The sequence below is a fragment of the Lynx canadensis genome, chromosome B1 (assembly GCF_007474595.2).
Source record: "Lynx canadensis isolate LIC74 chromosome B1, mLynCan4.pri.v2, whole genome shotgun sequence".
Classification (NCBI taxonomy): Eukaryota; Metazoa; Chordata; class Mammalia; order Carnivora; family Felidae; genus Lynx; species Lynx canadensis.
In genome coordinates this window covers 102,915,966-102,942,206 of record NC_044306.2, presented here as the reverse complement: position 1 = coordinate 102,942,206, position 26,241 = coordinate 102,915,966, and the positions used below count along the sequence as shown (strand labels likewise).

The 26,241-nt window shown below is 36.7% G+C and overlaps 3 protein-coding genes across 6 annotated transcripts in view; 1 reads left to right on the top strand and 2 right to left on the bottom strand.

Moving 5' to 3' along the window:
* Window positions 1-2,105: 2,105 nt before the first annotated feature.
* Window positions 2,106-19,666, top strand: EXOSC9 (exosome component 9). 2 transcript variants are annotated; one of them, XM_030313140.2, is made up of 12 exons: window positions 2,106-2,272; window positions 2,616-2,710; window positions 3,647-3,766; window positions 3,880-3,982; window positions 4,879-5,016; window positions 6,572-6,654; window positions 8,225-8,357; window positions 9,617-9,705; window positions 10,416-10,562; window positions 11,326-11,507; window positions 13,522-13,600; window positions 19,634-19,666. In XM_030313140.2, exons 1-12 carry the CDS (start codon window positions 2,207-2,209, stop codon window positions 19,644-19,646), a joined length of 1,248 nt encoding a protein of 415 aa, XP_030169000.1. In that variant the 5' UTR covers window positions 2,106-2,206; the 3' UTR covers window positions 19,647-19,666. The 2 variants fall into 2 exon arrangements, with proteins under 2 accessions (XP_030169000.1, XP_030168999.1); XM_030313139.2 differs by lacking the exon at window positions 19,634-19,666 and adding an exon at window positions 13,996-14,143.
* Window positions 13,597-21,573, bottom strand: CCNA2 (cyclin A2). Its single transcript, XM_030313141.1, has 8 exons — window positions 20,463-21,573; window positions 19,443-19,686; window positions 17,622-17,734; window positions 17,200-17,423; window positions 16,345-16,552; window positions 15,810-15,923; window positions 15,240-15,373; window positions 13,597-14,879 (listed from the first exon to the last, which is right to left on the bottom strand). Exons 1-8 carry the CDS (start codon window positions 20,673-20,675, stop codon window positions 14,831-14,833), a joined length of 1,299 nt encoding a protein of 432 aa, XP_030169001.1. The 5' UTR covers window positions 20,676-21,573; the 3' UTR covers window positions 13,597-14,830.
* A 64-nt stretch (window positions 21,574-21,637) lies between these two features.
* Window positions 21,638-26,241, bottom strand: part of BBS7 (Bardet-Biedl syndrome 7) — a 36,928-nt gene continuing 32,324 nt past the window's right edge. For 2 of the 3 annotated variants that reach the window (XM_030313136.1, XM_030313138.1), the window contains 4 exons: window positions 25,453-25,562; window positions 25,226-25,329; window positions 24,971-25,094; window positions 21,638-23,068 (listed from right to left, as the gene is read on the bottom strand). In XM_030313136.1, coding sequence (XP_030168996.1) covers window positions 22,935-23,068; window positions 24,971-25,094; window positions 25,226-25,329; window positions 25,453-25,562 — 472 coding nt within the window. In that variant the 3' untranslated portion in view covers window positions 21,638-22,934. Of the gene's footprint in view, window positions 23,069-23,772; window positions 23,838-24,970; window positions 25,095-25,225; window positions 25,330-25,452; window positions 25,563-26,241 lie in introns of all 3 variants that reach the window. The other variant, XM_030313137.1, reaches the window with a different exon arrangement.

The following is a 26,241-nucleotide window of genomic DNA, read 5'->3' as shown; positions in this document are numbered from 1 at the left end:
GTCAAAAAAGGAAGGAAACTAGTATTTGAATAGCTATCCTGTTCAAAACGCTGTGTTAGATTGTTTTATTTTTTTTAACGTTTATTTATTTTTGAGACAGAGAGAGACAGAGCATGAACGGGGGAGGGGCAGAGAGAGAGGGAGACACAGAATCTGAAACAGGCTCTAGGCTCTGAGCTGTCAGCACAGAGCCCGACGCGGGGCTCGAACTCAGGGACCGCGAGATCATGACCTGAGCCGAAGTCGGCCGCTTAACCGACTGAGCCACCCAGGGTCCCCTGTGTTAGATTGTTTTAACTTTACACAAAGTAATTATTATTTCCAAACTAAGATATGGAAGCTGAAGCTCACAGATTACTTAACTCATCCAAAGTCCATTTGAACTGAAGTTTACCTGAAGTCGAACTCCATTCTATTTGCACTACCAAGCTGCCCCCCCCAGAAAAGGATAGACTACCTCAATTAAAGGCCCATTTCATTTCTGACAGGAAGAGAAACTAGTAAATGCCCACTAAAAGACCGTAAGGATTTAAATGATGAATTTAGCCAGGAGTTCTGTTGTGAAATTGTGCTATGAAAGAACTTAAGTTGTTAAAAGAACTTGAATGGCCTACACTCTGTAAGCCCCTTGCCTGTTTCGAAAGTCAATCAACTGTCTGAGCATGTGGACATAATTTCTGTCCACTTTCCTCCTTCACAATTCTTGTCTCCAGGCCATGTTAAGCTCATCCTATCTCATTCTTGGCTCATGCTGCTCCTTCTGCTTCAAACACTTTTCCTTTCCTCCAGATGATATCATGGCTGCTCCTTCTCATCACTGAGGATTTACTAAACTCAACTGCCACCTCTACAAAACGACCACTTTCTGCAATTACCCCTATTACTATAGCATCACCATTCTCAGATAGCATTAGTATGTCAACTTGTTTTATTTTTTTGTTTGATTTATTGCTTGCCTCCTCCAAAGAGAATATAAATTTGTCGAGGAACAGATTTCTGTCCACCCCAGTTCTGTAACACTTGAATTATTCTTGAGACACAGAAGGCCACACACACACACACACACACACACACACACACACACACAATGTAACTAATTAATTGAGTGCATGGATTGCAAGTGGTACAACTGGGACTACAATGTATCAGTGGTAGTAAAAAACGTAAGAGACAAAAGTAGCAGAATGGAGCCTGAAAAGGAGTTACAGTGCCCATTACCTCTGAATCGAATGTTAACAAAATAATATGCAAACACTTAAATAGCACTTACTCCATGCCAGGCACTTGTTCTAAGCATTTTACCTGTATTAACTCATTTTTATCCTTCATAATAAATAGGTTTAACACTCCTTTGTTGCAGATGAGTAAAGTGATGCACATAGGCTAACTTGGCCAGGGTCACAGAACTAGTCAGAGGCAGAATCAGAATTTGAACCTAGGTAGTTTGGAGTTCCTGCTTTTAACTACGCTTCAAAACGCCGAATGGTTGGCGGCACGAGTATCCGGTTCCTCTATGAGCATAAAAATAAGTTTATCCGCTTAAAATACTGGGGAGATTGAAAAAATAAACACATTTTGTTTCAGCTAGTGGTGGTTGTAACACTATTAGTTACAAGTCGGCAATATTCTCAATTCTTGTCAACTTCTCAAGCCTACCAGATTTCACCTTCAGACTGCAATAACCCCACCTCACCGTCTCAAAGTTTCCTCCCCTCCCTCCTCTTACGCCCGTTTATTCCAGCGTTTCTCCACTGAAAATGATACAAGCTCTGCCTCTGCCGCTTTCTACTGGCTAAATCTCAACTTCCTCATCTGTAAAATAACAATAATACCCGTCCAGTCTATCCCGCTAGAACTGAAGAAAGGGTGAAATGTGAAAGCCCTCTACTGATATTAATTTCTATCCTTGACCGTTATTTTCGTGTCCTTTTCTTCCCTACACTTCATGATAAAAGAAACAGACTTTCCCGTTCAGAAACTCGCCTCCTTAAACTCACTTGCTTCTCCTAGCCAGCTCCGCGGGTGCCAACCTCGCTTTGAGCTTGCGCACTAGCGACGGCGGTAGCCTTGGTTTTTCCCACCTTCAGCCGCCGAGCTTTGATGACGTAAATTTCCTGCGCGTCCGAGCGAGCCGAGACGCGTGAAGAGGACCAAGTTCACTTTTCCCTGCGGATTCCGGTGCTAGTGTGTCCTGTACTCCTACAGCATGAAGGAGACGCCACTTTCAAACTGCGAGCGCCGTTTCCTACTCCGCGCCATTGAAGAGAAGAAGGTAAATGGCCCCGGGGAACTTCGCGGTACGTGGATGCTCTGGTCGCCCGGCCGCTCCTAGCCTTCCGGCTTAGACGCGCAGAGCTGGCCTTCGCAGGCCCAGGGAGCCCCTGGAATGAACCGCCGGTGCGTTCCCCCAATCCCTAAGGCTTTCCCCTCCCCCTCCAGTTCAGTTGAAGGCTGTAGTCACCCCAGCGACTATTAGTGCTGGGGCACGTAGTTTCCACTCTCCTATGGGGAGTGGTTAGTATCCCACGTTTCTCCCAAATGTTTAGCCGTGGCATAAAGTAGCTGCTCAGTAAATATTTGTTGAAATAATAAACGAATGAATGTTGTGCTTACAGCGGCTGGATGGCAGACAAACCTATGATTATAGGAACATCAAGATCACGTTTGGAACAGATTATGGATGCTGTATTGTGGAACTTGGGAAAACAAGGTAACAAAGGATTCAAATTATTTAAAAGCGCAATAGGGAGAAGTTTAAAAGAACCTTATTGTTTGTTGTTTACAAAGCAGCTAAGAAGTGTGGACAGACTTCTTTGTTTCGTTGCCAAGATAAATATATTTTCTTTAATGCAAGAGTTTTTGGGTTTTATAGTTACATTTAAATTTTTAATCATATATTAAAAAAAATTTTTTTAATGTTTTTCAATTTTGAGAGAGAGACAGAATGTGAGCGGGGGAGGGGCAGAGAGAGGGGGAGAGAATCAGAAGCAGGCTCCAGGCTCTGAGCTGTCAGCACAAAGCCCTATACAGGGCTGGAACTCAGGAACTGTGAGATCATGACCTGAGCTGAAGTCGGACACTTAACCGACTGAGCCACCCAGGCACCCCAGTCATATTTTTTGTCACATGAGCGTCACATGGTTCTCTGATCTTTTCAAGTCATATATACAGCCAGCAGTAATTGCCCTGAGTTTGTAGTCCTACTTTTCTCATTTTCCTGACACGAGAATTAGGTTTTTAATACTCGTTTGGAAGCTGTGAGGATATTGGTCAGATGTTAGCCAGATATGCCATATGAAAACTAAGAAATCTCAAGTTTTCATGCCATCTTGTTCAACAGATATTTGTTTTAGAAAAGAGAAGTCAAGATCATTGATCAAAAAAATAAAGTGTATATATATATATATATATATATATATATATAGTAATAAGATGTTTTTTTCTTGTTATTTTGGGGGGTATGCCAATATGTTTATTTTCTGTATATACTCTATTATACTTTATACATAATTTCAACTTCTAATAACATACTGAGTATGTTATCACTCAGAGTAAGATTTAAACTTAATTGATATCTGCTTTAGGTTTTATTGTTAATTGGAAGGGAGATATATTTAGTTAACAGATTTGTACTTTATCTTTGCAGAGTTCTTGGACAGGTTTCCTGTGAACTTGTTTCTCCAAAACTCAATAGGGCAACAGAAGGTATTCTTTTTTTTAACCTTGAACTCTCTCAGATGGCTGCCCCAGCTTTTGAACCTGGCAGGTATTTAAATCTTCTTTTAAAGCTGCTTTAGCCAGATGAGAACCTAACAGCAAGCTATTGTTTTAATACCTGGTGTTATATTTCATGACTTTATCCCATTCCTATTTTCATAGGCAGTCAGATCTCTTGGTGAAGTTGAATAGACTCTTGGAAAGATGTCTAAGAAATTCGAAGTGTATAGACACTGAATCTCTCTGTGTTGTTGCTGGTGAAAAGGTGGGGAATATGCCCAAAATTATTACTCTTAGTTGAGTATTGTTGCTTCATGGATTCCTATATCTATACTCTTATTCTCAGCTTCTGTTAATTTAGTTTTATACTGATTCACTTCACTTCAAATGTCCCTGAGTGCTACCCATAGAACTTCATATCGTCTCTCTGAAGGGACAATAAACATTGGTGAAAGCATCAACTTGGATGTGTGTAAAAATGTCTTATTCAAAGAACTTGTGGTTTTTCATATATTCTGATTTATTTTCTTATGTTCTTTAAGTGACTTGATAGAAGCAGGTAATGTGTTCCTTTTTCATGAATGAAGAACTGAAGAACAGATTAAATCCTTTTGTATAGGTTTATTGACATAAAGGGTTACATAGGGGGGCAGTGGTAGGCGGACACTGGAAATAATACTCTCAATAAATTGTGCTGCATAATGATTTTAGAACTTTATTCTTGATTAGGGTATTTTGACTATCTTTTTGACTATCTTTGAATAGGATTCTTCCTATTTGGATGACTTGTAGTGTTATTAAAATATTAAATATTTTTGACAATATTAAAATATTGTCAAGAAAACCTAAGAGTTTGAGGTTTTAAAGTTAGGAGACACAGTAAAAACATTTAGGCTTGGGGGTGGGGAAATCTTAGTTTTAATTGTATAGTAGTTCTATTTATTTAGAGTATATATTTTACTGTTGTCAGATGACTCAGAAAAATGAACAATTGGTACGTCAGATGTTGGCTAGGCTTAACATTTTTTAAGTATTTTTTTATTGATAGGAGTAACTGCATGTTTTAACAGCAAGAGAAAAATTTGCACACAATGTTACTTTTCCTTATATATAGCCACTGGTTGTGATCAGTTAGGATTTTTGTTTTAAATTCACATTCAGGTTTGGCAGATACGTGTGGACCTACATTTATTAAATCACGATGGGAATATTATTGATGCTGCCAGCATTGCTGCAATTGTAGCCTTGTGTCACTTCCGAAGACCTGATGTCTCTGTCCAAGGAGATGAAGTAACACTGGTAAGCTTCCATGATTTGAGCTAGGCTTATTCCTGTCATTGAATGAATATCCTTGAGGTGCCGGCAACTTATTAGTGAATTCTTACTATAGATGGTAATTAGGGATGTCCTAAAATTGATAAGGCCCAAATGATATATGGTCGAACTTGTCCTTGAAATCTCTTAAATCTCTTGTATTAAAGTGTCAATAAAAGCACACCCTATCTTCGTTTCTAGAATAAAACCAGATGACTTTTTCTTGGGATTGAGCATTAGATGAAGTAGCTGGCTTAGGGACCATGTGTGTGAAAAACCCATGATTCTCAGCACACTGAGATACTTGTGCTTCTTACTCTGGCAAAAGTCCTTCAGAAACAACTGGAAGGCTTATTAAAACATATGCTAAGCTCTACCCTCAGAAAAGGGGAGGGGTAGGATCTACAAATTTGTACTTCTAACAAAGGTCCCAAGTGATACTAATGCTGCCAGTGTAAGGGCTACATTTTGAAAACTGTTAACTTTTACTATTTCCGTTGCCTTTCTCTTTTTTGCTCGATATGTCAAGTTCAGTTTCTGTGAATTCATGCTGGAATGATAAAGGTACACTGTGGATAGTTTGAGTCTTGAAGTTGTGAAAGTAAATATCACATGCCTAAATTTCTGAGCAGTCATTCATGTGCTGCTTTTAGGCATTAGACTAGAGGAGACTCTTTAAAGATTTAGAAGTAGAGACAAAGGTTTCTTAACAATAGAGACAAGTTCCCTGAGATAAGGGAATTGGTATAAGAAAGTAAAGTAGAAAGATTAAAAAGTACTGTAGAGTTATTGCTGGTGGTAAAGTAGAGTGGAACAGCCACATTGGAAAAGATTGGCAGTTTCTTAAAAACAAGTGTCAACCTATACAGCCCAGCAATTCCATACCTAGGAATCTACTCAGGAGGAATGATAATACGTTTTTAGTAAAAGACTTTCACGTGAATGTTCATGGTAGCGTTATTCGTAATAGCCCCAAATCAGAAACAATCCAAATGTTTATGCACTGATAAGTCTAAAAACAAAATGTGGTGTCCATGCAGTATCCATACAGTGGAATACAATTCAATAAAAAGAACCAGTCTGTTGATACATACTACAAGATGGATGAAACATGCTAACTTCAGAGGAAACTGATGTAAAAGACAAAATTACTTGATTCCACCTAGATGGAAAGCTTGGGGCTGGGAGTAGGAGTGAGAAGTGACTGCAGACAGGCTCAAGGAGATTTGGGAGGTAATGGACAGGTTAAAAAAACTGGACTGTGGTGATGTTACATAACTATAAGTTTACTACAAAGTGAGTAGATATATACTTAAAATGAGTGGATTTTATGGTATTTATGCCTCAATAAATTTTTTTTGTTTTGTTTTTGCATAAAGTTTTAAGGAACGAGGGGCAAAGTCAAACATAATTGTAAACGAGTTATTTAAGTACTGAGGATTAAAGGGATTTCATTTTTTATTTTAATATTTGATGTGCCAGATATTTTTTATATGTTTATCATTTAGTGACTAATTATTAAACTTCTGTTTCCAAACAGTATACACCTGAAGAGCGTGATCCTGTACCGCTCAGCATCCACCACATGCCCATTTGTGTCAGTTTTGCTTTCTTCCAGCAAGGGTAAGTCTCATTTATCGTGGACTGAAATTATAAATGCAGCTAGGACTTTTCTGTTCCATTCAAATGTGCTATGGACAAATGAACAAATACCTCCTCTAATATTAAAGCACCTTGTAGGTTTTTTTTTTTTTCTTCTTTGTAAGGGCATTAGTTGACAAAGAGCCTTTTCAATAGAATTGACAACACTTTTCATAGGATACTTAAAAATTTACTGCAGCATGGTGGTGCTAGAGATGTACAGGTGTTAGGAGAGTTGTGTGCTAGGCCGTAAGTAGGGAAAATGGGGTGAGAATTACTGTGGATTAAGGGAAGACAGAGGACTTTGGAGCATGTTAGAGGAGCATATTAGATGGAGTGGTTATAGCAGCAAGTCATAGGGGGAATGGTTCACAAATGGGGAAAAAAAAATCTAGTTTTCTTCATTTCTCTAGTAGTTTCTTCACAACTCACTGCTAATTCTTCCTACAACAGAAAAACTGGAGTTGTAGGTCCATGTAATGGTACCTTTAAATGAAAGCTTGAGCCTTAAATCTCTTCAGAAACAAAGGGAGATATAAGTAAGGTATTTGAATAATTTTATGAATAAAACTAGAGAAAAGCTTTCAACTTTTACTCATTGTAGTGTAGAATTTCATTAGCGGGAAAATAGACTGTCCAGTAGAAATACAACATGAGCCGTATATCTAATTTTAAATTTTCCAGTAGCCACATTAAAAGTAAAAGGAAACGGTTGCCAGGGTAGCTTAGTCGGTTAAGTGTCCGACTTTGGCTCAGGTTGTGATCTTGCCGTTAGTGAGTTCGAGCTCTGCATCAGGCTCTGTGCTGACAACTCAGAGCTTGGAGCCTGCTTCAGATTTTGTGTCTCCCTCTCAGTTCTCCACCTGCCGCCTGCCCCCCCACTTGCACTCAGTCTGTCTTTCTCTCAAAAATAAACATTAAAAAAAAAGAAGAAACAGGTAAAATTTTTATATATATTTTACTTATATCGAAAATATTAATACATAATATCTTAAAAATTATTCGTGAGATGTTTTACATTCTTTTAGCTCTACTAAGTCTTTGAAATCCAGTATTTTTCACTCATGTACATCTCAATTTGGACTAGCTGCATTTCAAAGGCTCAATAGCCACATGTCACTAGAGACCAACATTACACAGTGAGGAAATAGTATTTTTTTTAAAGAGACATTAGCAGAACCTGGAAAAACTTCAGAGTATAGGATACCAGGGAGCCTTTAAAATTAACCAAATTAATGTTATCTAAGTTTTTATTAATGAGCCACAAGTCATTTCATCAAAGCGATAGCATTAGGTTTAGAATATATATTATTTAAATAAAACCAATATGAATTTAAGTGGTTTTACTCTAATAGTTACTGATACTCACTTACCATTCATTTTGTCCATTAAAAAGTAGAAATCTCATTTCATTAAAGTGACTCAAATCCACGGGCTCAGACCTTCACTGTGTTAAAGTTTATTAATGCTATCTTTTAAAAATATTCATTATCTTAAAATTGACAGGCATTCAGCCTCAGATTTGCTTAGGTCTATTTAACATTCATTTCAGTACATATTTATTGGTGGATCCCAATGAACGAGAAGAACGTGTAATGGATGGCTTGCTGGTGATTGCCATGAACAAGCATCGAGAGATTTGTACTATCCAATCCAGTGGTGGGATAATGCTGCTGAAGGATCAAGTTAGTGCTTTGATTAATGTTTTATTCATAGGTCTTGGGGCACCTGGGTGGCTCAGTCGGTTAAGCATCCGACTCTTGATTTTGGCTCAGGTCATGGTCTTGTGGTTCATGAGCCTGCTTGGATTCTCTCTTCCTCTCTTTGTCCCTCCCCCACTCTCCCATCTCTTTCTCTCTCTCAAAATAAATAGACTTAAAAATTAAAAAAAAAAAAAAAAAAAAGAACAGTTCTTTTTAGAAGCTTTTTCTTGTTTAACTAAAATCCATCAAGGATGTTTTCAATGTTTGATTCTAGGGTATGTTAGAATCTGGTTTCAATATTATCACTATGTTCCTTTGACTGGTGGCTGCAAGGGATCCTCCTTTCTTCCTTCCTGCTCCATTTATGGCCGTCCAGAGTCTAGCCCTTCTATGCAGAGGAACATTTTTTTCCTTCCAGTGAGGAAAGAGATTCATATCCCTATTCAAAAAAAAAGTGTCCAAAAAGTAGAAATTAGGTAAAAAAGATAGTTTTACTCTCAGAAGTTGGGTACAATAAGCAGTAGTTCTTAAATACAGCTACATATCAAATTCACATGGAGGCTTTTAGAAGATAGATCAACATATAGCATATAGCACAGGTGGGGCAGAGGCTGCTTTAGTTGGAATTCCAGTTCTGCTTTATACTAACTGATCTTTTACAAATGATTTAATATCTTTGTGCCTTGGCTCTGTTATCTGTAAAATAGGGAATATTGACACCTTGTTAAAAAAGAATGCAGTAAGTACACATGGATATATTGCACTGTGTAGCATTTCTTAAGTATGCTGTAAATGTTAGTTTCTATTACCATTATTAAGACCATTACCAGATCCCTATTTCCAGAGATTCTAATCCATTAGGTCCCTGAGGTCTTGGAATCTCTGCTTTATAGAAGTTTTCCCGGGGACACTGTAGCCATAACTTGAACTAGTGCTTTGTGGATCACTCACTCACACAGCAAGGTAGTTAGTGCATCCCTTAGTATATATGTCTGTGGCCTTTTCAGTGGTATCTTTTACACTGTCAGGGAAGTTTTTGGTCTGTTTTCTTAATATGATAATCCTTCAGATATTTTAAAACAATGCTCACATTTTGCATTAATTTGTGTTTACATTGTATTTTCATATTTGAAAAGGTCAGGCTTATAAAGGTAGAAAAACTGTTCTCATATGCATAGTTTTGTTAGAGAAAGCTATGTAGTTTGGTGTCTTTAAATAACAGAATTCACTTTTATAAATAGGTATTGAGATGTAGTAAAATAGCTGGTGTGAAAGTATTGGAAATTACAGAGCTAATACAGAAGGCTTTGGAGAATGACCAGAAAGTTAGGTAAGTTTAATTTTTTTAGAACTAAACGTTCTAATCTATTATTTTTAATAGATTTTTCCATTAAGGACTTTTCTTGCACAAGGGTAACCATGTAATTTTCACACTCCATCGTCCATTATTTGTTAATCTAATTTGAATATACATACTACTTAATATTTTTTGAAAGTTGAGGGAACTGTTATATTGTATTCCAATTTAAACATAATCTGTATTGAGAAGCCACAGAATATTTTTCTATAAAAAAATGAACATTTTTTTCAGAAAAAAAAATCTAGTAGCCCAAATTAACAGAAGGAACACAAACTGGGGTTGGTTACCATCTCTGTTTCCTACTGTGTGACATTAAGCAAGATCTATAACTTATCACTTCAGTATTCTATAATATGGGAGGTAGTACCTATTTGATTAATACCTACTTGGTAGAACTGGTTTGAAGATTCGAGAACAATATACTTTTAAGCACTTAGCATTTGCCTGGCACATGGTTCAGTAAATGGTAATTATAGTAACTTTTTTATTTCTCTTGATAAGCATAATAAATTGGTGAGGTTAAGTTAGTCAAATAGCTTTTTTCTAATTTTTCTCCTCCATCAAAAGGATAAAATGGTTAACTTTTCCCTTCCTGTTTTCTCTTCCCTCTCTCATTCCCCCCTTTTCACTTCTCTTCACCCCCAAATACCAAAAAAAAAAAAAAAAAACCACCCACACAGGAAAGAAGGTGGCAAGTTTGGCTTTGCAGAGTCTATAGCAAGCCAAAGAATCACAGCATTTAAAATGGAAAAGGCCCCTATTGATACCTCTGATGTGGAAGAGAAAGCAGAAGAAATTATTGCGGAAGCTGAACCTCCTTCAGAAGTGTATCTTTATTGGGTGGTTTTTTCAGGAACAGAATTCATATCACTTTTGGCGTCATTAGGTATATGGGAAGGTGTGCATACTGAAGTTTGTTTTCTGAAACACTGCTTTGTTAGAGAAGCATTTAAGATACAAGACAGTGATTAGTTATATTAAGCCCTTGGTGTAACATCCACCTCTTTAGCTATCCTACAAAAACAAGAAATCTTCTATCTTAACGAGTTCACACCATTTTATTTTCCTTTGGAAAATGTTTTTCATTTATTTTGAGAGACAGAGGAAGCAGACGAGCGAGAGAGAGAGAATCCCAAGCAGGCTCCACACTGTCAGCACAGACCCCTATATGGGGCTTGAACTCATGAACCAAGATTATGACCTGAGCCAAGATCATGACCTGAGCCGAAGAGTCGGACACTTAACTGAGTCACCCAGGTGCCCCTGGAAAATTGTTCTTTAATCTCAATGGCATGGTCAAGCATTTTATATACTATAAACATTGTTCTTGGAAATTATTTATTCATCCAATTGCCAAATTTATTACTACAACTGTTAAAAGCCAGTATGTCTTGGTGTTTCTCACCATTGTTTCCATAAAATCTTATCTGTGTTACATGTTTTTTTTCTTTATTGGTCAGCCATCCCGTAGCGTAGCTATTAGTAAAATTTTTACATACAAACTTGAGGAACACTTCAGTCTTGAAACCTTTATTCTCATCTTTTTTAACACTGCATCAAATAGCAGTAAAGTTTTCTTAACTTGTTACGTGTTTCTAAACCTGTGCTTTGGACTCCTGGAACTGCCCAAATTGGAGAGGGAATAGAAAACTCCTGGGGTGATCTTGAAGACTCTGAGAAGGAAGAGGATGATGAAGGTGGCAGTGATGAAGCTATCATTCTTGATAGTATAAAAATGGACACTAGAGAAGTCTCCAATATTGGAAGTCAAGGTAGGTAACACTTTATTTACGGCTTTTATGTAATACATGTGAATCTTCCTATTGTAGGGATCTTATTTTTGTATTAGCAGTTCTTTTTTTAAAGGGGCTAAATATTTTGTGATTTAAATTTCAGTTAAGCTGTTGATGCTAAACTACTATACTACTCCAGTTCTTTTCTAAAACAATGTGCTTATCTTTGTGGAGTAGTGGTATTCTGGTATGCAGTGGCATTTTTAATAATTTTTTTCTTTTGTATGTATATCTGAGCCAGTTTTAAAGGGAGGCTTTTCTTAAAGATTTCATTACTACATGCTGTTTTTCCTTTGTAGTTTCTAGACTCAAACATAAAAAGCCCATATCGTAAAAAAAAAAAAAAAAAAAACAGATATCGTAACATCTGTTAGAGTAGTACTTTCCAAATAGAACTTTCTGTAATGTTAGGAATGTTCTATATGTACACTGTTCAATAAATATAATAGCCACTAGCCACATGCAGATACTGAGCATTTGAACTGGTTTGTGACACAAGAATTTTAAATTTTAATTTTAGTTAAAATTAAATAGCCGTGTATGGCTATTGTATCAGAGCGGTATTAGAACATACAATTACCTGGAATACTGTAGAACTGAAGAAAATTGTTTTTAACCTGTGGTTATTTTTACTGTTAGGAAAGCCAGTTTCTTGCTTGGCCCGTAATCATCGCGAATTTTTTTTTTTTCTTAATGTAGTAAAAACAAATCATACAAGTTTGGATGTAGGAAGTAGGCTGGCAGAGAACTAAAGGGTGCATTTACTAAATCTGGCTGAAAATAGTGAAGGGGATACTGTTTATGTATATAATATGCATAGCTGCCTACTGTCAAGGAATGAAATTGCCTATCAACATTGCTAAGAACCTGCTAGGGTTTTTATAAGGAAAAAAATTCCCATTGATTGGGACCCTTAGGTTTTTATTTACTGTATTTTTACACCAATATAAGCTGCTTGAACGCAGGGACTGTGAATGAATTGGTAGAATTTCATGTCATTGCATATAGATCAGCCACGCTTTTAAATGCTGCATAGAATTGTAGGTTTGACAATAACTAGGTTGGCCTAATCATTCCCTTATGGATAAATGTTACCACTTTCTGTTATAGTGCTCCAGTAGGCATCCTTGCATATGCCTCTTTATATATTTGTGAAATATTTTTCTAAGATTAATAAGGTTAGTGCTAAACATTCAGTTGCTGCTTTGAAGAATAGTATTTTCAACTGAATAATCAAAGTGGACCTATTGGGAGGATAAAGCAGGTAAAGCCTTTCTGAAGCCTTTCTCCTTGTGGAACACAAGGAGAAACTAATTGAATACTCAAAGACTTGATATGCCAACTGGGAAAAGGGTTAATTCACATTTTATATATATTGTTCATTAACTAAGGCTTAGGAGAAAAACTGGTCAAAGATAAAGAATACAAACGGCCAGTAACATTATTCCATAGGCAACCCTAGTAGTAACAAAGGAAATAAATTCAAGGCAAAAGGGGATGTTTTCTGATTACTGTATTAGGCAATATTAAAAATGTCACCATTGGCAAGTGTGAATAGGAAGATGGCTTCTTCATATACTTATTTCTTGGGGTATAAATTGGAACAGTATTTTTGCAGAATTTGGCAAAATATCTTTTAGAATGTGTATGCCTTTTGACCCAATAATTCTGCTTCTAGGTATTTTCCTTCCAGTGTTGTTTCTAATAGAAAGTTATATAGATTTTTTTTCTTCTATTATGACATGTATGAAATGTAATTATATTGAACACATATAATTGTCATGTAATTACAGAATTTTTAGGAAATAAAGTAATGTTATTTTTCAGAGCTCCAAGGAATTACTTAAGGAAAAGAACCAAGTAGTTCTGTAAGCCTCCACTCAGAGTAGTTTGGGATATCTGTACAGAAATAGAATGTTAGAACTGCTGACCTAAACCCATGTGGAAAGTTTCTAAGAGATTATTTATATTGTTTCCTTAACATTTTCTTAAGATGCCCCCATAGTACTCTCAGACAGTGAAGAAGAAGAAATGATCATTTTAGAACCAGACAAGAATCCAAAGAAAATAAGGTAACAAGTTTCTGATTTATTTCAAGTGTATACACATACTCAAGACTTTTCTGGTTTTATTCTCATCTTATCCTACTATAAACAGACACCCCCTTTTTAATTTGAAATCCAGCTGTTCCTTCTGTGGTTTCTTCAAACTGAGATTTAAAAACATTAGGACCTAATTCTATAAAACTGGATTACTTTTAAAGTAATACTGCATTTTATTCTCATAGTTGGCAAGTGTTCTATATTCTACTGGAAGAAATAAGGCCTCCTATTTTGGAAAAAATAAGGCCTCCTATTTTGGTAATCCAAAATTAACGAGCAAAATATTATGAGTGTGGCAAACCACCCATGGTATCAGCTTGTAGTGCTAATACTGTTAGTAAACTGTTAATTTATTTTATTCACAGAACACAAACCATCAGTGCAAAACAAGAAAAAGCACCAAGTAAAAAGCCAGTGAAAAAGAGAAAAAAGAAGAGAGCTGCTAATTGAAGCTCACATAGTTGTATATTTGTGTATATAACTATTAAAAGGATATTTATTCAGTGCTAATAACTTTGGGTATTTTTCTCTTCACAAATCCATTATAAAATCTAGTCAATTCCATAATAGTTTTTTACATTATGCTTTAAAATAAACCTTTTGGACAACTTAACAGGTTTTAAATAACTGTCACTTCAGTAAAGTGTAAAAGTTGATGAGGAATGAAAAAGCATTTTCATAGTGTGTACAAAGAGCTGAAAGATTCTCAGGATCATCACAACAGATAAATAAGCACAGATTTATTCCAGATATGCTTGGATTATGCGCAAGTCACCAAATTGATCCAGTGGCTTAGGAAAATGGATGCTCAAACTTTTATCCGTTTTCCTACACAAGAGAAGCCTTCCCAGTCCCCTTCTATAGTAAATGAAATTAATTTTCTGAGTGATACCATAGTCAAATCAAATTTGACTTACAAAACCAAATTTTCTAAATCCATTTATTCTTATTCTTATTGTGCTGACAGCTGGCATCATTAATACTTTAAACCACTTAAAATTAGCCAAATATCTCAGATAGTTACATGTACAAAAGATATACAAATTAAAACCATTTAAAAAGTAATAGATACCATAATTTGTACTTTGACCCTAACTTCTGTATTCAGAAATGATTGTAAAGATTAAAACCTTAGAAAAAACTGTACACCATATACTTGGAGTGATTTACATCTTAGAAAGCAAAGGCAGTCTTTCACTGTTACACATTTAGTGTCTCTGGTGGGTTGAGGAGAGAAACACCATGATACCTGGAAGTAGGGAAAAAAAAAAACTGTAAATATTCATTGGGTAAAGGGGCTCATGGAATGATACATATACTAGGAACTCAAAAATGCTGTTTGTATGCTGATTGAGTTAATGGTTATACAATCATTGTCTGGTCCACAAAACACGCACGCATACCTATTCCTCTCCCCTCTTTTCCCTCAAATGCAGGACAGAAAGGGTAACTACAGCATACTCAGAACACCTGGCCTACTAAGAGAACAGTTTCTTAGGGAAGCTTTGTATGTTTTGTGAATCCTTTGATAAAGTTAAAATGTGAGGCATCCCAGAATCATGCAATAGCGTGGAAAAGCAAGCTTCTTTAGTATCATGTTAATTCTTACTTTGAACTTTTATACTTTTCCCTTATTGACTGTTGTGCGTGCTGTGGTGCTCTGAGGTAGGTCTGGTGAAGGTCCATGAGGCAAGGCTTAAGACTTTCCAAGGTATATCCAGTCTTTTGAACTAAAGATTCAGGCTGCAGAGAAGTGGGTAGAGAAGCACTGAGTTTTTTTTAGGAACAGACACCAAACACAATGAGTTAGTAGTTGGCATTAAGCTGGAGTTTTGTTAAATTTCAGGGCTAACACCTCCAGCTAAGAAATCTAGTTTTCTCAAGTCATTATTCCATCTTTTATGCTGACTTTGGTCAATTTTTACTACTTTCCCTGCTAGCAGCAGGTCCTATGGCCTGATCCTTTAAGCACACCTTTCAAATCCAAGTAATAACTAAGCTTTCTACCTAACAAACATACATTACTAAACAGGAAAGACACTTTAAACAGTGCAGTTTTTGAAGCTTTTCCAGGTTAGTACCTCTAGTCCACCATCTCTTGTATAGGACAATTATCTGACTTAACTGACACAAATATTTAAGTTGCAAGGCAGAAGTGTGAAGACATTGAAATACATACCCAGCTTTGTCCTGTGACTGTGTAGAGTGCTAAATGAAAGGCTGCTGCAGCAATAACTGATGGCAAATACTTTAGGTATGGGTCAGCATCTATCAAACTTAATTCTCCCAAAAACTGCAATGAAAATGTAAATATACTTTATGATCACAAGAGCTCTAGAATTCAAACCTCAAATCCTTGCCTTCTGTCCTAATATTTTCCTGTTTTGAAGACTGGCTCTATGGCAACCATAGGAAAAAAAAAATTGTCACAGCCCTCATCCATTATCTTAGTGTTTTGCTCCATCTTCATTCATCCTGTATTTTTTCCTCTTTTAATAATTTTTAAAACTCTTCTGGCTACCATTTCCCAAGACTCAATCCTCATTCCACTACTCCTAGTTACTTTCCCAATTCATGTTACCTTTCACCAATGGTAGGTTCTCTTTATACTATAGCATTAATTTGTCCCCTAAATACTAAATCCCTTGACCAAAGCTATGTAATTAAACTGTGTGACCTAAGAATCTTCATTCAACAAAATGAAAAGAACTTACCATTGCTAAACTTTCAACTTTGCAGTTGGCAGACTGCTGATGCAGAAAGTATTGGGTAAGAAACTGATTTACTGTTGGTGCAGCTAGGTCAAAAGCAAGCACTTTCAAAACTAGATGCTCCATTCTCAGGACTTGTTTCTTGGTATAGGTATCATCTGTAATGTACACAAACTCTGCTACTTCTGGGGGGTATATTTCTTCAAACTTTCTACAATGAAAGAAGTTTTAAGTAATCAGTCTTTCCAAAAGAGAAGCAAGCTGTTTATCTAATTCTGAAGTCCCTTTAGCAGAATACATGGAATGAGTCCCAAACCTACACTCCACCAGTTGCCTGTTTCCACTGATTTTGACCATTACCAGCAAAGACTAGATAGATGCTAACTGAAAGACCCAAATCAATACAGGACTCATGGGATATCTGTCCCAATGCAGTCAAATAAGAGGCCTAAGAGTTCCCAAGATGGTAACAATGCCAGAGTTCAAGTAAGTGAAAATTTAGGAAATTCTTAGAAAAATAAACATTTTTAGTTTTTAAATTTAATTTCCATGTCTTAAGAAGATATGATTTTATGCCAGAAAGCACTTTTTGATGGAAGGAACCACACTTTTTTAAATTTGGTAATCTAGTCCAAGTGTATTAAAAAGTAGCCAGTCTCCATCTTTAAGGTACCCTGGAATCTAGATCTGGGAAAATTAATATCCTCAACTAGTTTCCACACTGTTTCATGCTGCTACCCCTAAAGTAGTTTCCAACTCTGCCTTGTGTATATTAAAATGTCAGTGTTAAAAATCACAACCTCTTCCTTACACAGAAAGGTACCAATCACTTAATCCAACAAACCAAGTTGGACTTACGAGGCTAACAGCATAGCAGCAGTGCCCACAAGCTGAAGTTTTCCTCTCAACACAGACATCGATGAAAGGAACCTATCAATGTAGTTCACAGCCAAATGCAGGGTCTCATTCTGTAGTTTATATTCTTCTCCTACTTCAACTAACCAGTCCACAAGGATAGCCCTCATACTGTTAGTGATGTCTGGCTGTTTCTTCATGTAACCCACTTTAGGCTTACATTTAACCTGTTGAGAAAGTTACTTAGTATAATGTTAAAATTACAATTAGATTATTCTACCATTAACAAAGATGCCACATACCAGAAACATCAGTATAACATTAGACTAATTCACCACCAGTTAAGGAACTTAAAAACATCCTCTCAGTTTCATTTTGCTACAATGAGTAAAACCGTATAAAAATTGGATTCAGAGAGCTGTTACCTCCATTTCCCTAAGGTATGTGTGAATGTCCTCATGGTAGTCTGGGACTTCATTGACACTCATTGGCTTTTCATCGTCTAATACAATTGATATGTCCATAGTATGTGGTGACTCTGGGAGAATACAGAAGTATGATTAAGTTCATTGTTTAATTTTCTAATTAATTTAATAGCCAAAACTGCCCTTGTAAGGAGTCCCATATGAAAGCATTTATTTCATCCAACTAAAAAGGGCTGTTCATGAAAAAGTACAAAGAATAGTTCACTGTGGTTTTAGTACCTCTCTCCACTTGGTTTTAATCAATAAGAAAAAATACTAATAGGCCACTAAAAGGAAAATGAGTTTGAAGATCAAGTACTGTGTTAATATTCATATTGCATGAGAAATAAGAGCAGATGGCACAGTGATTCTGTTAGGACTGAGTTAAAATCCAAAAAAGTCTGGAGATACTATTTAGTATTTATCCTGAGAGTTTGCAGACCTCAAAGTCTGACATATTCAAAGTACAATCTAGGCAATAACTAAGAAGCAGTGCTTCTACGAGTGTATGAATGAGAAAATGAGGTTTGTTACAAGCAGTTCAAACAAATTAACACTACAATCAACAAGTGATTCATGTCTATAACTTTAAATTATCTTTTAAGGCAAAGAATATCATTAATTATTCTTTTCACTTCAGGGTTCACTTTGAGGTTAAAATTTGTGGCAAATTTTAAATAAAAATACAAACATTACTTTACTTCCAAAGGCTTTTCCTACAATTTCTAGACCACTTCTCACAGTAGAACTAGAGGCTAAACTTAATGAGTTGCCCAGTGACTCAGCAGACCTATGGTAAAGAAGTTGCATAAACTGTTGGCAGAGCTGTCTTTATAGCAGCTACTTTTATTTTTATGTGGTTAAATGCAAAGCCATGGTTCAATGCTTGACTTACAGTAGAATAATGTCCCTCTCTGGTATCAGACTGGATTTACAGAAACAAAATTTTAAAGCTATAACAGACAGGTGCCTGGGTGGGTCAGTTAGTTAAGCATCTGACTTCAGTTCAGGTTATGATCTCGCCATTCGTTCAAGCCCTGCATCAGGCTCTGTGCTGACAGCTCAGAGCCTGAGGCTGCTTCAGAGTCTCCCCCTCTCTGCCCCTTCCCTGCTCATGCTGTCTCTCTCTCTCTCAAAAATAAATGTTACCTTAAAGCTGTAAGAGATGTTAGATATCACAATATTGAAAGCTGCATCCTTTTCAAATACTGAGTGGTATGTACAAAGTGAGTCTTATGAATACAACTGAAATCTATTCTCTGGAAGCAAGCAAACATTTCCAGGGTCAGACTAAAGTGTTTCAGATCTAATTAAATTGATGTGATTGGCAGTATACGGGAAGGGAGGAATACCCAATTAGGATTTATAGATCACTAGGTCAGCATATTAGCTGTGAAATCTGAGACGAGTCACACACTTTCTAAATTTTGTTACATTAAACCAAGTTCATAAATGTGCTAAGGATCAAGTAAGAAAATGTCTTAAAGTACAAAATAGCATTAATGCAGCCTATTTTTTAGTTTTTTAAAGAAAGATTATTATTATTATTTATTGTTTTAGAGTGCGGGAGTGACCCGGGGAGAGGGGCAGAGAGAAAGGAACTCAAGCAGGCTCCGTGCTCAGCAGGGAGCCCGGTGTGGGACTTGATCCCACAACCCTGGGATCATGGCCTGAGCCAAAATCAAGGGTCAAAAGTTCAATCCAGTGAGCCAACCAGGCTCCCCCAGTGTATTTAATAATTACGATTACATTGATTTGATACTGATGTTCTTTAAAACTTACCAAAACTACCATCCATTGGATAATCAAGAGGTACCAGTGGTTTTCTTGGTCCAGATAAAGTAATGGCTGAATTAAAAGCCAGGACATTTTCATGTTCTGTTTTTTTAGGTTCAGCTGGCCTCTTTTGAGTCTCTTCTTCTGCTTCATCCACATGAATGGTAAATGCAGGCTGTTTACTGTTTGCTTTCCAGGGAGGAACAGTGACATGCTCATCATTTATAGGAAGATCCTTAAGAGGTGCAACCTAAAAAGAAATAAATATTTGGCTTTGAGCCTGTTGAATGGAGTTTTGGTTTCTTCCCCTTATGGGTCTCAGTGTCTGCTTTTTACTCCCAAATACTCAGGAAATTAAACTGGGGCAAAGTCCATGCGGTAAAGTTTGAGTGGCTGAAGAAAGGGATGTTCAAATTCGTTACAGGCATTCCTACATAAGTTATAAAAAGAGTCACACTAAGTGGAAGATACAAAACTAATCAAGGCCACAAGATGGGTGGAGGGGCAGGCTGAGAAATGACAAGTTTAGGAGAGCCGGCAAAGAGGTGTCGGTTCACTACTTTCGCCCAAGGGTGGAGCAACCGAGCAAATGCGGCAAAATGGCGGAATTTACTAAAAGCAAAGTATTTTTTATACCCTTTCTTAAAGTTGAGGTAATCTTAACCATATGGAGAGGGGAAGGAGGTCCAGATACTAGGGCAGGACCTGGGGTTTAAAGCGGCGAGAAAAGCGCGGACACACGTAGGACTTGATTAGGGTTTGGTTTGACCCCCATTATCTATAGAAAAACATCCCCAATAAACAGCAGACAGGCAACATAACACAGCTGGCGAAGAGAGCAATGGGGGAGAAGCTATTAAGTGGCATCCCACACGCCAGAAAACTAGGGATCAAGGTGACTCAAGACCCAGGACTCCCTTTAAAAAAGCTCGGAAGATGCTTTCTTGCCACGCTCCTCGGCCTGCTAAACCTCGTGCAAAACTCCCGCTCGGCCCACCCTCCTGCAGATACCGCTCATCTCTTTACCCGTCGTGTTTTGGGCCTCTGCTGCGGTGCTGGAACGCGCGGATTCCCAGCCTTGAGTACGGCCAGCCCGGCACGAGTGCGGGGCTGCTGGGTGGGCGCCACCTTCTCAGGGTTGATGTTCTCCTGGTCCTCTTGGAGCTCCGTATGCTGCAATGCTAGCAGCGCCGAGCCCGCCTCGCGGGACGCAGGCCCCGGCGCGGAGCTGCCCAACATCACTGCTCCCGGGGTCGCGGCGGAATCAGCCTGGGGCGCCTAGCGGCGTGTACTCCGTCCCGCCGACCCCAACAAGAAACGCTCCAGCCGTAGCAATCCGCCGCAGCCCGGGCCAGCCTGCCCGCTTGAGATCACGGAGTTCCAAGTAAGTTGAGAAAGGCGTAGGCAGGAACTGCCGGGCGTGGAGGGCTAAAGACGCCCCCGAGATGTCGCGAGCAGCCCGCCGGAGCGGCGGCTGTTCATGCAGTTCAAGTATCCCGCGACTATTGAAATGAGCCAATGGAAAGGGCCGACGCCCGTGACGTCACTCTGGGCGACACAGTCGCAGGCGAATGAAGGCGGCCGCGAAGGCCGCGGAACAGAGGCGGAGAAACGCCGAACGGCGGCGGGAGGGAAAACGCCTGCGCCGAGCGAAGAGGAGGGTCCCGAGTTTCTGGTGACTTTAAACCGGGCCACTAGGTGATCCCTGGGCTCTGGGCTAGGGCTGCCTCTTGGATAAACTGAGTTAAACTTAAGCAGTTATTAGTGAGCCACCCCAGTCGTTAGCTGTGGAACCTTCAGTTAGCCTGCCTGGTTTCCCAAAGTCTAAAATCTGACCCAGCCACTTACTGGCCTGGTAGTCGTGGACCAGTTATTTAATGTCTCTGATCCTCAGTTTTCTTATCTATTAATTGGGAGTAATGTCTACATGTCATACGGCTCTCATGATTATATAATGAGCATAAATCATTTACCCGCTGCTAACGTAATAACTGACACTCAAGTGGTAGACTATAATATCTTACCATTTAGGTGTTTCTTCAGTCATGCTTTTTAATTTACCTAATGAAGATGCAATTAAGTAAGGTGCCACTTTGTGTTGATATCTATATAATAAATATATATATGATACGCATCATATATACATATGATACATCATATATGATACATATATATGATACATCATATATATAACATATATAAAAAAATAGTAATGTTCTACAAGAAATTCAACTAGACAGTCACTGATTTTCATGAATATTTTGCCAAGCTGTGGCAGCCAACAAAAAGCACCAGTGAAATTCTAGTGACCTAGATATAATTATTTGTTCCATTTAGAAATGAAGGTTAAATATAATAAAAATATGACCTTATTAAAAGAAAACTCTCAGTGATATGTGACTTTAACAAATTTTCAAATTTAATATACAAGGCTTGCCTATAATAAATATAATGGTATATGATTAAGAAGCATTACTGTTTTCTGACAAATTCATGAATGTGCCCTTCTTGAAAACATAAAGAATAGCTTATCTCCATTATAATCTTTATGCCATTTTAAAACAACCTTTAAATACAATATTTCCCTGAATATGACAAAATGTAAATTAAGATTAATGAATAAAACTTCTGTATTCTGTAACCTTAAAGTCATATTTCCCTCCATATATGATAAAAAGGTAATCAGTGGATCCTAATACAGGAAAATCTAAGAAGCCATCACTATTTCTGCACTATTCACATATAGTACATTTGTACAGCTCTACTGGTTACAGAACATCAAATTAAGATCCCTTCAATCTGTGCAAGCTCTGCTTATTTCCCTGGCCACTATTTATAGCACTGGGGCAACTCAAGCATTTCACAAACTGAGCATGGGTCATAAAAACATTACCTAGCAAAAGTGAAATCAGTTGCACATCAATCTCAACTCCTAGAAAAAATAATTGGTAAGTTACTTCCACTAGTTAACAACGTATACAGTAACCAGGACACAAGCCAGGCAACATAACTTGAAATCTGGTCCCAGTTTTACAAATAACAGCATGTCCTCTTTATCACTTAACCTCACAGAGAATTGGTTTTCTTATAGACCTGACAAAATAATATGTATTGTGAAGATCAGATGAAGTAATGTATGTAAATACATTTTGAAAACTTTAAAGCAATTTATACATGTGTGTAGCTTGTTATATATTTGAATAGATTTTTATTTTCCAAATATTTCTCAATTTAAAAGTTAAAACATCCACTTGCAAAAAATTCATTAACGTCCCTTATAATCATTCCACTTGTTTTAAAATAAAAATTCTTTTATTTTTAAAAAGCTCCATTTCTCAAAATAGAAGCACTACTAAAAGAAGTCACATCTTAAATATTTTTAGATGATATTAAAAAGCATTTGAAATAAAAGTGTGTACAGTTAGCATGTCCTGTATTTCTGTTTTAACATTCTTTGTTTAAAAAGACAACTCTGGAACTTTACCTTGTTTATGTATTTCATGCAGCCTCAAAGAAAGCAATCAATGCATTTTGATCATAACTGTCCAGAATCTCCAGTAAAAGAGGTACTTTGGTTTTTACATTGGTGCCTTTGAACTTGAACTTATCTATGAAAAGATCGGTGATCATGCCTATAAAGAAAAATGTTAATTTCCTATCATTGATTAGTACTAATTTCTAACACAGTACTTAATGAAAGTAAGTTATTACTTGAAATTCTCTAAGCACTTATAATTGTATTATTTAATATACAAGGCTAAAGGGATTGATACTATAAACAATATTTATTTGGGGGATTTTCTTTTTAAAGTTTATTTTGAGAGAGAGATAGCCATCAAGCAAGCAGAGGAGGGGCAGAGAGAGGGAGAGACAGAATCCCAAACATGCTCCATGCTGTCAGTGCAGAGCCTGAAGTGGGGCTCTAATTCATGAACTGTGAGATTGTGACCTGAGCCAAAATCAAGAGTCAGACGCTTAACCCCTGAGTGTCTTATTTGGGGTACTTTATTTGGGGTGCCCTTATTTGGGGGTACTTTAAGGCAAGTTTCAAAACATAAATCATTTGGCTAATAATTCTCTTAACAACTGGTTAAAAGCTACTGAATTCAGATAATTCACTCTTGGCCAGTTCTGAATTGCTTTTGGTATATATAACATCACAAGTGGTTTATTTTTCCCACCAAGCTGGCCATTTTGAGATAGTGTAGACAGATTCTGTTTTTAACAGCTGTATTTGAAATAAAACATTCCATCAATATATTGACCATTCTTGGGATTTATCCAAGACATGTTTCAGAATTTTTTATATTTTAGAAAGATAATAAAAGGAACATACCATATATGGCATAATATCCAAGGGGAATAAGTGGCAACATCTGATAACAAAACAGAATAGTGTTTCTGCAACAAAATATGTAGATAAATATTCACATTAAGTGGAATAAAAATGACTATAAATAACCCCATGCCAGTTTAAGTAAGGTTTGTCATTAAATTATTAATTCAGATCGAGTCAAATTTGCTACCAAATGATTTATGAAACAAGCTTTAGTTTTCAAAGCTTTCTGGATTTTGGAACTGGTGGTAAGAGATGGTTTTTTGTACCACTCATCTTCATGTGTTTGCCATATTGTAAATATTAAGATATTAGATATTGTTATAGTTTGTGAGCAAGTCCCAGGGTAAAAAATAAATTCATTAGACAGGCTTAAGATCAGTGTGGATAGATGATACCAATTGACTCTAAAAGATTTGGCATAGCGCAAACAGCATGTAGTTTGGGGTGAGGAAGTTCTAATGCAGGCTTTGCCACTATGAATGTGACAACAAATTCTTTAGTCTCAGATTTCAATTTAAGAAAATGTAAAAAATGAAGATAACACCATCTATCTTGCAGAGTTGTTGTAAGGATTAAATATCCCACCTGATTAATAAAGATGTTATAAATCAATAGGTGTGCTATACACATAGGTCTTATATAAAGATTGCAAAATAAAAGAAGTTTTCCTTAAGCTGTTCCATTCTTCCTCCTCCTCTCCTTTCCTTCACATCTCCCTCTTGCTCTCACTGTTTTTCAAGACAATTTGTGAAACATCCAACATGTCACCACCAAAGCAAAAAGAGTTTTGAACTATAAATTTATAGCACAATGTATCATTTATTACATTTTGCCAAAAAAATACTAAATGCTGCATTTTGATATTTAATAGTATCAACAAAACCTGAAAATTATTTGTGTGAAATACAGCCTACATTTTAATGCTTCATAGGTTATATTCACTTCACACCGGGTTTCTTCATATACAAAAATTAATTTACTGCATTACACCTATTTCACTTTTTTACTTTCATTCTACCCAGTAAAAATATTAAATATGAAAACTAATTTGACAAAAAATTTAGCAATAAACTAGTTGTCACTGGTTCATGAATGCTGTAATCTTTGCTTATCTTTCTGCCCATTTTCTCTCACATGATCCTTCGTAAACAGTAGGAAAGGAATATGGCAAGGTTTTCTAGAATAGTTCACTAACCATAGAGTCTTTCCAGATGTGCAGGTTGCTTTTTGTATTCTTCCTGTAGGTGATCTGCCTCTTCTAGAATACAGCGATATTCTGGTATCAGAAAGTTTGTATTTCCTTCATGAACCTGCAATTCCTTATTTAAAATTAAAAACAGAAGCACTTTAATGTTCAAAATTCAATCCAGTGTAACTTTAAAGTCTTTACAATTTTAGAAATCCCATCACAATAAAACAATGATTGTGAATCCACGAAATACATACTTACTTTTAAAGCATCAATTAATTGCACTTTCTTAGCCAAAAGCAACTGGTATTCCAGCTTTGGGTGGATTAACTTTAAAGTGTGTTTGACTGATACTTCATTTATCTCTAGAAGAAGTTGATCCAGACACAATTAGGTAAGTCACTTTGATCAGAAACATTGTTACTGTTAACAAAAATACCCCTCCAAAATAATTCATTTTTTTCTTTTTCTTTTTTTTTTTTTTTTACCATACGATATGTTGAGGTTAATTTTCCTTTTTGTAGCTTCTTTAGAGAGCACATCTTTTAGGATGGATATAGTAGAAATGTTGTCAGATTTAAAAACTCCTTCTCCTTTCCTATAAAATTAATATATTTTTAAAAGAACAGCTTTAGAAGAAAATATAGTAATTAGGTCCAGTGAATACATATTTTGTGACTAGGAGCTGGTTTTTAAAATTCATTTGATTTTAGATCTCTTTATATACATATCACATTATTAATATAAAGCATATTTAAGTGTGTAAACTTTTATTATTAAATTCAAGTTCTGAACATAATTGTGAAACTAAACAAGATGTTAGATATATGCCTCTTAAACATGACAATTACCTATAAGTTCTTCCTTAAAGCATCTTTCTTTACTTTCACTAATAAAATTTCCAACAACTAACCCCATATGTATATAAAATGCATTTATAATTGCTTATTTACATGATTTTCTTTGATGTAATCACACAAATCACAACATGACTACATTCTTCGTTCTCAAAAGAAAGCTGATATTAAACCTAAGAGTAATATCTTTCATTCTTCCATGCCCATCATTTATTGCCACTTATTACGCACAGAGGACTCTTCATCTTCTTTACAGAACCATTTCTTTGTTCTCTTACCTTTCTCAATCCATATATAGTTGACCCTTGAACAATGTGGGGGTTGAGGTGCTGAACCCCTGCACACTCAAAAATCCGCACAGAACTTTTGACTCCTCAAAAACTTAACTAGCTGACCAGAAGCCTTACCAATAATATAAAC